This window comes from Aptenodytes forsteri, unplaced genomic scaffold (genome assembly GCF_000699145.1).
Source record: "Aptenodytes forsteri isolate BGI_AS27 unplaced genomic scaffold, ASM69914v1 Scaffold159, whole genome shotgun sequence".
NCBI classification, from domain to species: domain Eukaryota; kingdom Metazoa; phylum Chordata; class Aves; order Sphenisciformes; family Spheniscidae; genus Aptenodytes; species Aptenodytes forsteri.
In genome coordinates this window covers 2,945,302-2,957,808 of record NW_008794747.1, presented here as the reverse complement: position 1 = coordinate 2,957,808, position 12,507 = coordinate 2,945,302, and the positions used below count along the sequence as shown (strand labels likewise).

The window sequence follows — 12,507 nt, the reverse complement described above, 5'->3', positions numbered from 1 at the left end:
CATGATCAATTCAGATTCTTCATCTTGTCTTACTCAGTGGTTGTGACTGTTGATTTTCAATCTTAGATGAAAAAACTTACAATTACATTTTACATTAAAAATTCTAGTATTCTGCCCATTAAAAGGAGCCCATCTCCTTTTGCTTGGGTCTGCACATGAAAATTTCAAAACCACATGTATCTGTTGATGATTATCACTAGAAGTATGTTTCTCCCCCACAGCAAAGTTTGTATATCCTAATAGGTAGCAAGTGTCCTTCTCTGAGAACGCGGTCGTGATCTCCGAGATGTGCATATCAAGAGTTTGTCAGCAGAACCCCCGTTCATTCTGCCTGTTCTGACAATGGCAGCACAACGCAGCTTCGGTACCCAGTACCTAGGTCACAGTATAAACGAATATTTACTTCTTAAATTGTGCCTAGATGTATATGGAGAGCCAGTTTTCTACTCTGAAGAATTAGCAGCGGGTACTATCAAGCAATGTTTGTAACCAGATGCACAGCTTGAAACACGTGAATGAGAACTGGATACAAATAAATGGGAGGACTACATCTAAATAGCAAACTATTCTCCGGAAATATGTTAAGTTTAGAGCCTGAAGACCGTTAGCTTTATGGGAGGGATAGGCTCTTCATTTTCCATTGAGACTGTGATTTTAGCTAGAGGTTTGAATTGTTGCACTACAGAAATATTATTTTATCTCAATTCAGGATTAATCAATTATTTGAATTCTTAAAAACCCTAGAAGCAAAACCAAATCCCTTTCTATATTTCTTCTGTAGTCAGTATTTTCCAGCATTACTAATTCATTTGCATTTTTCTGTGCTTTAAACTAATTTCCCCTGTGTTCTACTCTAATTTTATCTGTTCAATATTAATCCAGCTAAGATGATTGCAAAGTCTGTAGAATCAGGTGTGAAAACAAACAACTTCACATTTTCAGCATTGTTTACAGAGCCAATTATCTTGTATTGGAAAGTAACTTCAGTTCTGGGACGCCGATTCCTCTCCCCACCCCCATGTCTCTTTTACACGGTCAACTCCTTAAAGTATTATTTCCTGTTCTTTAACAATAAGATTAATTTCTGTCCTGTTCTTGTTTCAGAGACATCCTCTATCAGCAGCACGCTCCTATGACCTGCCAAAACTCTACCGAACTGAAGACTTTTTTCCTATGAGCTATGTAGGTACTAAGTATCAAAATAATTAATTTTTGACTACCAAAAGGTTTTTAGGAAAGGCTGCCTGGGTTTATTCTTGCAGTACATACTTTATGGCATTAGGAAGAAGCAACTGTTACATTTCAGATCTTTGGCTGGCATCTCTAAGGGAAGCTAAAAATTTCTGATCATATTGTAGCTGTATGGAGGCTGGAACATTTATTCCAAGATTTGATCGCAGTAGTTTGCACTTACTTGATAAGCTTCCTAAATCAATGAAAAACATGTACAAAACCTCACTTTGTTTACCTTCACATTTTTATACTTAAAATGATCAGAATGTTGAAGAGTGCTCTAGTATAGCATGTTAAAACTGTCAAGTAATGTGCTAATACTGCCAGCTTCACAATTGCACAAATGTTCAGATTTTACAAGAGAACATGAAGTCAATGTCAAAATTTTAAAATTCAATAAACTGCACATGGCCGAAGCTTCCAGCACTCTCTTTCAAACTAGGAATAGGGTTTTAAAAGCTGTTGTGTAATATAATTTGAATGGTATAAATAAACTTTCTGTTATGGACCTTTGGATGTGCAATTTTGTAATGCAGATGCTATTTAGCCAGGACCAGGAGTAGCATAGTTCATCTCTGCAACTGTAGCTTTTTTTTTTTTTGACTGCAAAATAGGTCTAGGGAAACAAAAACCACGCAATTCTCTGAATAAGGAACGTTAGGAAGAGAAGGTTATATACTTTTCAGATGATTGGCTTTGCATACAGCACAATACAGAGAAACAGAAATAAATGCTCGTTTAAAAAATATCTGTGGAAAAACTCAAGATGGAGGACCCAATGCAAATTCTGTAAGGGGGGGGAAAAAGCTTATGGGGAAAGTAAAGCTACATGGCTTTGAGTAACCATGGAGACCAATGCTTTTCTGATGCAGAAATAAATGAACTCAACCTTTTCATATTTATTAGTGGGGCTGATGAAAGATAAATTTGAATTAAAATATAAAGCAACAGAAGACAGACCTAGTCAATGTCTCTGCCCCTGCAATGCAGGTTATTCTAATGGATTACGAAGGAGCTGGTATTACAGAGAGGCCAGTTAGTTATGAAAGGAACAAAATACTCTTCGTTATACCAACCTGTTTATCCAAATATCAGCTTCTTTATTAACAGAAATGAAGAGACAGTACACACAACATATTCCTCAAATCTTTTGGTTCTGATAAAAATTGAAATAAACTTGTTTTAATACCATAGCAGTGTATGAAATATATGAACTACATAATGGTAAACTGTTTACTGTATTAGTGGATATTTGAAACCTACTAATTTCTTGGTGGCAAGAATGATTGATAGAATTTTCCTATAAAAATACTGGGTGAATATTCAGGTTTCTGTCTTGAAAATACATGTCAAAGGGTCAAATATTAATTGGCAAGTTCTTGCTGCAGAAATGTTACTGCTGAACAGAGGATGGCAGCATTAAATGTCACTTGAACTTTCAGTAAGATTAAGAGCTTGTTGAAATAAAACTTCAGTGCAGATATTTCTGCATCATCGTGTAGTAAAAGGTTTTGATTGAGTAGAAATCCTAGTGTAGATAAAGGGTTAAGTCACAGTACCCAAAGGAAAATGCTGAGACCAAGTGTGACTTTAGTGTCCGATGCACAGGATAGAAAACTAGGAGTTTAGCAAAAGCTGTCTGTCCGTCCTTGCTGGAAAATAACTGTTTAGTTTGGAGGAAAGCTTATTGGCTGTAACTATGCTTCAAGGAGTGGGGGGGGCGTGGAAGGAGAGGAGTGTACTAAAAGAAGGAGGAAAAGCGTACTTGTTGAGCCACTGCATCTCAGCTGCAGGTCAGCGCAATGAACAATGCTTCAAAATAACAGTTATTACAAGCCCATATGAACACCCATAGAAATAAAAGTGTCATATAAAATGCAACTACCCTTAACAATCTCAGACTGTCCTTGCCACTCTCAGGTATTCATCAAAAGTCAAATTACAGGTCATGCCAGCTCTGAAAGAGTTTTTGTTGTACAAAGCTGTCTTGTGTCTAGAAACAATGTGTATGCTAATAACCTCCTACTTCATTCTCAACTGTTACAACCTTTAGATTTCAGATAGCGTATTTAAGATGGAAAACACACTTCGCTTTGCTGCAATTCAGGTAAACTGGCTGAAACAAATTCTTTAGAGAAGAGGCTTAATGGTCTTTCTGCTCTGTTGTGCTGGTCAAAGCCTGGACAGACTGGTGTTTTCAAGGTCTCCCACGGAAGACAGCAGAAGAATATAAGTGTCAGCTTGAGCTGTCTACTCTGCAAGCACAGCTGGCATGTTTCTAGAATTCTGCTACTGAATTTCAGTAATGTATGTAAAAATTGGCTAACTTCCATCTCATACAGTTATAATCGTGCGGTAAGTTAAGATTACACAAACTGGGTTTAAGGTTCCTCCAGTTTTATTGGGCCATTTACCTCTTCTGCTTTTTGAATTCCTCAAAAATGTGTGGTTAGCCTCAAATCTGGAAAGGAATTCTTGCCTAGGCTAAAATCCAGATTTGAAGAGTAACTTGAAATGCTAGAAAGTTTATGCCAAAACTTAGAATAGCCACCCCCAATCCTTCTTGATATTCCTGGTAAGACAGACTATTTTTGTGCAAGACCTTTAATTTAATCGTTATATAAAATGGTATTTCCTATCATGGAATTTTCTGGCAAATGAAGCATTTCTAGAGTTTAGATTTCATAGTCTTAGTATTCACTGACTACAAACAAGAGCTCAGAATTTGGAAATTTGACTTTAAGTAGAGTTCACTAATATTAAATTAACCTTGCCAGATATTGAGACAAATATGATGCAGATTCACAAGATGCTACCCAATCTTTTATTTCATTGCTTAACAGATAAGGGTTGTTGTACTACCATTAAACTGTTGGGTTTTTTTTTAAAGTCTTTAAAAAATGTATTTGAAAAATCCCTTAAAGCCTAGATGAAATGACACAAAACAAACTCTAAAATATCTTAAGTTTTCAGACAGCAGCCTCATGTGAAATAGAGCAGCCTACAGAGGGAGAAAGGAACATAACCAAGTTTTCTTAGCAAGGAATAACCTTTTTAGGACTTCGAGTGCCTGGATTTGTTGGGAAAAAGATTACCAACCCACTGACATCTATAAGTGGTAGTTAACAAACTCTCAGCCGATTTACTGAAAAGTTATTTTCAATGAAATAGTTCGGAAAGCCTGCTAACAAAATGAGTTGAGGCTCCAGTCTTCTTTTAAGGCAGAGAAACTTTTGCTGATGTAAACGTCAAAAGTATTTTTCCTGTATTGTTCTTAAAATGTATCTTCTACCACTTGAGTGCATAACTGGGAGCCATTCCAACTTCCACTCCTCTCAGTTAAAAAAGCAGAACGAAAGTATGTGTCCCTTCTGTGAAGGGGGAAAGGAAGAACAAGACAAATCTAAACCATCTTCATCTAAAGGCAACTGTTTTCAGTCATCACTTCGCACACATAATTAGTTCAACAAAACCCAGAAATGCTCATTCCAAAGAGCATCAGCAGCACAAGTTAGTTGCAGAACATGAGAGCATACACATATTCTCACCTTTGGCTTATATAGTGGCTTGTTTGTTATACTAGTGGAAAGTACAGTTTATACCTACCCAAGACTGCTATAGAGATATCCAAATGTTTTCTCAAGATCTCTGTTGAATGGTTTTGCTGTTTAAAATGTTGAAGAGCACAGAACTATTTCCTCCTTTATAACATTAATGAAAATTTCACAGGTCAATTTAGGTCTTGTAAAGTATCAAAAAGTAGGTACTCTTGATATTTATTAGACATACGCCTAAATCAAACTCATCGCTCTAATTAAGAATAGTTTTGTTCTCATCACAATTAGATTCCCTTCAGTAAATTATTCTCTCGATGAGGTTTTGGTTATGCAGCTGTCTGTTGTACTGCACGCTTGCCAAAATGCAGGACTGGTTTGACCAAGCCAATCACAAATTTTAACAAACTTTTTTTTTAGTATTCAGATTACTTCTTCTTCAAAGCCAAAACAAGTCCGGAGCTTGCAAGGCATGCTCCCACTATCATTTACCCTCAATATGTAGTGCATTTACCCTCAAGACGTAGTTCTAGAGAACTTTTTAATATGTGAAAGTGATATCCATTCATGTAAGTACAAAGGGATGAAAAATGCAAGTGATGCAGAACAAGCAAATCTCTACAATCCTATTTATAAATTAGTGTTCTAATTACTTTTTCTTCAAAGCCAAAACAAGTCCGGAGCTTGCAAGGCATGCTCCCACTATCATTTACCCTCAATATGTAGTGCATTTACCCTCAAGACGTAGTTCTAGAGAACTTTTTAATATGTGAAAGTGATATCCATTCATGTAAGTACAAAGGGATGAAAAATGCAAGTGATGCAGAACAAGCAAATCTCTACAATCCTATTTATAAATTAGTGTTCTAGAATGCTAAATAGTAAAGAGAAATTCAGCCAAAGTTAGTTCTGTAGGATTTGCAATATCCTTGAAGGAGATCCGTCTATTCAGTAAGAAAGGACTATACAGATGTGCCCCAGCAGAGCTGTGGAGCACCTGGGGGGGAAGGAATGAATGTAGCAAGGTGGGATTTACCGAACAGGAATGTAGCACTTGCATGTAATAAAGCAAATATTTACATTAAGCACAATACAGCAATTTATTTAGATGCTTAAATGAAGAATACAAAGGGAAATAAAGATCACAAAATTATACATACTACAACAGTGTGTCATATATTAGATGGTATAAATGAATACAACACCTTGTTGGTGTTAACTAAAGATAAAACTAAATATTCAAAACACAGCACTTTTGTTTCAGTGTGCTGTTTCAACACAATACACTTTTATACAGATCTAAAAGGTGTCAAAATTAGTAGCTGCAAATTTGTTTCTTGCATGTGATTTTTCTTTTTTAGCTTAAAAGATTTCAGAAAATGGCTCTGAAATACGTTTGTCATCAGTTGTAATGTCAAGGATACTCAGAACAAGAAAATTCTAAAATACAATAGAGTCCAGATATATTTTTTTATGTCGCTGGCCTCTGTTTTGAGATTGTACAAGGTTATGTGCAAAAACTAAGTTTGTCAAAATTCATACTATAGCAGTTTCAAGCTTTTGCTAGGTAAACTAGATACAGCATTTATTACACAGCAGGGCAACACTAAAAAAGAGAAACAAATCTATGATGGGTACACAAGAACAATTTCATAAGCTTCACTTGAATAGGTCTAAAAGACTGTACAAATATACATTTCAACTATTCAGAATGATACATGAAAAAAATCAATTTCCCCATAGTCTACTATACATGTTGAACTGGTAGCTTGTATGGTTGGCCCTACACTACCATGTGAAAAAGGGTAATGTTTAAAAAGACATACAACTGAACATGTACAAGAGTGAAATAAATGTTGAAAATGCAGATAAAATAAACCTCTGCTTTTCTCTGTGTGCATTCTGGAGCCACCAGCTTAGCCGTTTTCACATTAAGTTACTGTGCTCATCCCAGCAGGTATTCTCAAGCAAGATTAGCCAACAGCATCCTTAAATAACCACTGGAATAATAGTGGCCACAACCACCACACGCCATGACCTAGCACTCGAAAGGCAGTACCAGTTAGAATTTAAGCTTAGCAGTCATACTGAAATGAAAGTGTTTAGACAGTTGTAGATCGGATCATATTACTGACACCTCTGAATCGAGCAGCTTATGCTTGCTGGCTACTCAGCTCCACACCAGTTAAGCTGCTATGCATTGGTTCTGCTACTCCATCAGTCACGCTGTCAAACTGATCTCCATCCTCACTGTCAATTGTGCTATTCTGCCATTCCATCTGCTGATTTGACAAGCTCTCCTCAATCTCTGATGCATTTTTCCATTGCGACTGGTCCTTAGACCAAAACTCTTCTACTTTTCCATAGGAACGATTCTTCCACTTTGACTGTTCTTCGTCACTTTCAGATCCACCCCCTTTTGTCTCAACAGTCGGTTTACTGCTACCAGCATCTTCACTTTGGGAGGATTCATCTGTCCACACTTCTGGTTTAACTTCTGATGTATTATCTTCAAAATCAGAAACCTGCTGAGAACCAGGCCCACTTTCAGACTGTGAAGCTCCATCTTTCCATTCAACAGCATCTTCCTGATCATCCTGATCACCTTCGCTATCTGAAATGTCACCTACTAGTTTTGCTGGTTCTTCAGCAGAAATAATCTCTTCATATTTAGAGCTTTCCTCTTGTTTTTGATCAGACTTCTCTGGAGACTGTAATGTATTTTCTTCAATGATTTCCTTGGATATGCTGTCTTCTGGGTTCTCCACTATGCTATCAGAAGAGGTTTTCCCACCAATGTCAGAAATACGCTGACCAAATGGACTACCGCTTTCGTTGTATTCCTCTTCTATATTTTCATAGCTGTCTGAGGAACTTTCATTGTCTTTTTCTAAGTTTATTTTTTTATCGACAGTCTTACTAACATTGACTCTGGAATTCTTTTCATCGTGGTTTTCAAACAGCCATTCAGCATCAAAATCCATTTCATGTTTAACCTTGTTTAACTCTTTCATATTGAAACCAAGCAGCACACCAGGTTTGTATTTTTCACAATCTCTAACACATTTCTTCCTTTTGTTGCTAAAATGAGATGCAATATCAGATTTCCATAGCCACAAACTGGCAGCCAGCTTTTCAATCTCTCTCCTAGTGGGATATGGTTGCTTATTAAAATATTTTGTAAGAAATGTTTTCCTGGCTTCATAGGAATCATCTTCATGACCCTTGGGGTCCAATGCTAGAACTACAGGTTCTTCAGGCTTCTCCTCAAAGGCAGAGGGGGAGTCATCATCATCCATTTTCCTTTTCTTCATTAGCGAGAATTCCATGTGTTCGTAAGTACGTTTTACAGGTGCTACAGCTGGAGACTGACTTAGCCGAGATGACGAAGTACCTTTGTCCTGGCCATTCTGAGTCTTCCCAACACCTCTGCAGTGAACAAGGTGCAGCGTTATAGTTGAGGCAGTCATGTTACTAGTATATACACCAAGGCAATGAATGCATTTGTAGGTTAGCTTTTTCTCAACCGGATGAACTGTCTGAATTACTTGATGCCTCTCCCGTAGATGATGTGCAAGTGCATCAGAGATGGGTCCTTTTAGGATTGAAAAGCACAGAGGACAGAGAGTTTTCCCCACATCTTTTTTGTAGGGAACTGCTGCTTGTGGAGAACTTTTTACAGGTACATCCGACTTCTCCTGGATTTTCGGCTGTGGTTTTGGAGGAACCGGGGGAGTATTTTGAGCATGGTAAGCTACAGATTCAGCAGGAGCATCTCTCAGGTTGTAGGTGGTTACAAGAAGATGTATATTCGTGTGACTACCCTGCTGCAATGTCAAATCAAAGGTTAGAGTGGAATCAGTTTTAGGTCCCATTTCTTCATCAACGTGAACCATTCGCATATGAGCAGCCATCTTTTCAACATCATTGAAGGTTGAACGGCAATACGGACAAGACAGACCATGTATTAACATATGATTAAGCAATGTATCAGTGGGTAAATAGCGATTACAGTATAGACATTTGCTAGTGAAATTGTGTATTTTCATTATATAGTTAGCTACCGCAGGCACCTTTTCAGCCTTGTGCTCCTTTTCAAAGTGGACACTATACACATTTTCAGGAAACAGCTCATTACAGATTGTACAGATTTTCCACTTCTGTGTGGATGATGTATTGACAGCGGAAGGACCTGTAGCAGCTACAGGAGATTTCGAGCCAGACTGACCTAATACTCTTGAAGCTGCCTGTGACTGAGATAATGACGTCTGTTTCAACTGAGCTGATGAAAGAGAAGATGAATTGGCAGACTGAAGAGAGTATCTTGCCGAGGCCTGTGATCTCTGTTCCCCTCCAAGAGCGTAAGGCCTTCCATTTCCACTCGCTGAAAACTGTTTCATTGTTTGCGATTGTTGTGGAATAGAAACTGGTGCATTACCACTTAAGTTGAGTCGTCCCCCTGGCTGACCGACATAACTTGGTGGTACTGATTTGACTCCGTAATTGTTTTGTTGTAGGTGAACATTTGACATCATATTCACTCCTGCGGAATTTAACGTAGGCTTTGGTATAGTGAGTCTGTTCATCATCTGTTGTGACGAAAGAGATCGAACGCTTCCAGGGGAAAGGGGACCCATCCTCTGAGGGAGTCCCATAGGCTTTTTATCCTGTGGTTTTGGAGCTATTAGCATCAAAGGTTTAGATCTTGGAACCACTACATTAGTGTGACCTATCATTGCTGTTACCTGATATCCTATACGTTCGTGGTCTTCGATAACATGCTGTACTAAAGCTTCGTATGATTTCGGCATAAAAAGGCATCTTTTGCAGTGAATACTACCCTCCTCTCGGGTACTGGAACTTAACGGAACTGCACCATTGAGTGACTTTTCACCTCCCTTCGCTACGTAAGGAGCAGCAACATGCTGAAAATGTTCCCTGTAAATGTGCTTTCTAACTATTTCATACAGAGGATCTCGGTAAGTGCACTTCTTACAGTAATAAACAGCTTGTTCTACACTGTCAGCCTGCTTAGGTTTAAGGCTATCATGTTTGTTTTTATCTTTAAAAGTGCTGATGCCTCCACTTGGTGTATTGGCATTTGGAGCATGAAATATTTTAATGTGCGTTTCCAAAGTCTTTTTGTCCGCATTGAAAGTACAGTAAGGACAATTAAGGAGAATCCTATTTTCAAAGTCTTCACTATGAACATTCCGGAAGTGGCTTTTGTACGCTGAAAAGAACTTCGAGGAAAATGGACATGCACTGCAGCAAAAGGGCTTTGTCCGATAGTCCTTAAAACAAAGAACAAAGCAGAAACTAAATATTGAAAAGCAGTTTTTAGAAAAACAACATCCATGATCTTCTCTAAACAACAACGTTTCTAAATAATAGTCTCAAGACCCACTGCAACAGTCTCAAACCTTTAGATTAATTTCTCCTCTCCAATTTTTGGCCTGCAGATCAGGCCCTAAAGTTTATCATCTGAACAGACATGTGATGTGGCGAGTGCCAATTTAGAGGTCCCTCAAGAGTTTAACCATCAACTCAGCATGCAAGGCTAAATCATAAGCATCTTTCTCCGCCAGTCAAAAAAAAGCCTCATTCCCTGCAGCTGAGCTGCATGAAAAAGTTCACCATAAGCTCAATTCCAGGGGGAAAAGGCAAGCATGATCGTTTGAGTACTGTATCCAGAAGACGAATTACTTCCCATCAAAATCTGCCAAACATTTACAGCTATAAGACGGGTATATAACTTTAGCTACTTCAGTGTCTTAATCCATTACAAACTTTTATATAAGAGATGCTCTTCAAAACTGATTTTTGGTGAACAAATGGGTTTAAGCTTACCAAGTCATATACGAAGGCTACACAAGCCCTTAAAGCCACCGAGCCTTTTCCTTCTGATCAAAGCACAAACCTGATTTTTAAAACAATCTTGAATCAGAAAAAAAAAGGTATTTGAAAATTCCACACTTGCAGTTTCCCTGCACCCTTTTATCTTTGTTGCATTTAACACGTTGCTGATGCAGTTCTTGTCAACTGTTGTAACAGAAACTAAAGTTACATTGGCCTTAGGAGATAGCCACAAGCAACCTGGCGTTTCAGATGAGATAAGACATGAAATTCAAATAGTTACAAACATTCATCATGAGTGTCAAAACAAGTCTTGTGCATCAAGCTACACACAGATCATTTGAAGTAGCTGGAGAGTTGTACTCTCCCTCTGCGTAAGTAAGTAGGAATGTATGTCCACCTTCTGAAGCCTCAGACCTCTGGTAGGCTGGAGACAAGATACAACAAACCAAACTAAACAAAGCTGTCTCCTCTTATATTACAATTTTTATTCTGGAATTAACTAGAGAAAAGGACATCATCAGTGTATTTTATGGAACACGGTAATAAAGGGACATTTTTAGATTAACACTACACTAGGAATCCATCATAATACAGGTTCCCACTTCCTGCAAGAGCAATACCTGATCTTTCAGATGCTAAAAGAGGACTTATTTTGTAGAGAGATTTCTCACCTTCACACTGTTCTGCCAGTGCTGGCATTACTCTATATTGTACCATCGGCAGGGCTACTGCAGTGCACACGACTTGCCTTAAATGTGTTTAATCAGAATCAAGTATTATTTCCTCCCTCCACTTCTAGCTCAATTCAAACTTCCTTTATTACTGGCTCGGAAACATCTAAACAGTAAGACCTTCCAGTGTCACTTCATTCTGCTGTGTAGAACTATACATGCCTAAACCAAACCTTGGACATAGTCAGATTATAAGAATCTTCAGATGTGGCAGACAGCTAACGAGCTACAACAATAGTGGAGAGAGCAGCAGTTAGATGTGGTCATTTACACTTTTTCCGAAATGATGAAAACAGATAATGAAACATTTAAAGGAAAGGTAAAAAACGTATCACGAGCTGTATAAAATTGTTGATCTGTTGACCGAAAGGATGGTCAAATTGTGCTAAGCTTGAAAACAGATGGGCTTTTAATACGCAGTTGTCAAAGGGTGAGTAAGATTTCTTGGCCAATCAGTTCTCCAGTATTTGGCTATCCATACTACTAAGATAAAGACCAGGATTATTACTTTTAAAAGAAAAAAAAAAAGCGCAGCTTTTTGCTGTCCCTTAAACTGACAACAAATGAGGAGCAATGGGTAAAACTGCAGGAAAAGCTCTTGGCATATTTGTGAAATGCCGTTTAGTATGAACCATCTTCAGAAGCAGATGTGTCAACATAAACTATTACCAACCTGATTTTTTGTAAGCGATGGGTCCCACAATCCTACATCTTCCCATGTAGTGTTTTTCAAATAAAAGTCATTAGGTTCAAACTGCTTAAAATCCTGGAGAAGGGGAAGATGGGAAGAGAGTACAGAGAATCAAAACCAAAGACCAACTGCAACTCTTGTAAGCACCCATGCAGTCCTCTCAAGTGCTGCTGGCAAATAGTAGACAGAAATTCAAGGAAGTGTGGGTATTTAAGATGCACCTCTTTGGAGGTGAAGAGTTGTGAATAGTCTCAGTATCATAAAACACCTGAAGAACTATTTTCCATACTCATCCTCCTAATCAACCCAAGACTGTAATTACATACCTGCCCCGTTTTCAAAAGCAGTCACAGAGAAAAGTATTCCCGGGCTAGTGCTAAACATTTAAGACCATATAGATGCTTTACCGTAACTCTGATGTTTGTTTGGGTTTTTTTGG

At 38.1% G+C, this 12,507-nt stretch overlaps 2 protein-coding genes across 3 annotated transcripts in view; one reads left to right on the top strand and one right to left on the bottom strand.

Moving 5' to 3' along the window:
* BCAS4 (breast carcinoma amplified sequence 4) overlaps nt 1-1,209 on the top strand; it is a 33,706-nt gene extending 32,497 nt beyond the window's left edge. Inside the window, exon 4 of the mRNA XM_009274086.1 lies at nt 1,105-1,209. Coding sequence (XP_009272361.1) covers nt 1,105-1,209 — 105 coding nt within the window. The remainder of the gene's footprint in view (nt 1-1,104) is intronic.
* Nucleotides 1,210-5,862: 4,653 nt separating this feature from the next.
* Nucleotides 5,863-12,507, bottom strand: part of ADNP (activity dependent neuroprotector homeobox) — a 30,651-nt gene continuing 24,006 nt past the window's right edge. For both annotated transcript variants that reach the window (XM_019470701.1, XM_009274063.2), the window contains 2 exons: nt 12,051-12,143; nt 5,863-10,081 (listed from right to left, as the gene is read on the bottom strand). In XM_019470701.1, the coding sequence (XP_019326246.1) occupies nt 6,941-10,081; nt 12,051-12,143 (3,234 nt within the window). In that variant the 3' untranslated portion in view covers nt 5,863-6,940. The remainder of the gene's footprint in view (nt 10,082-12,050; nt 12,144-12,507) is intronic.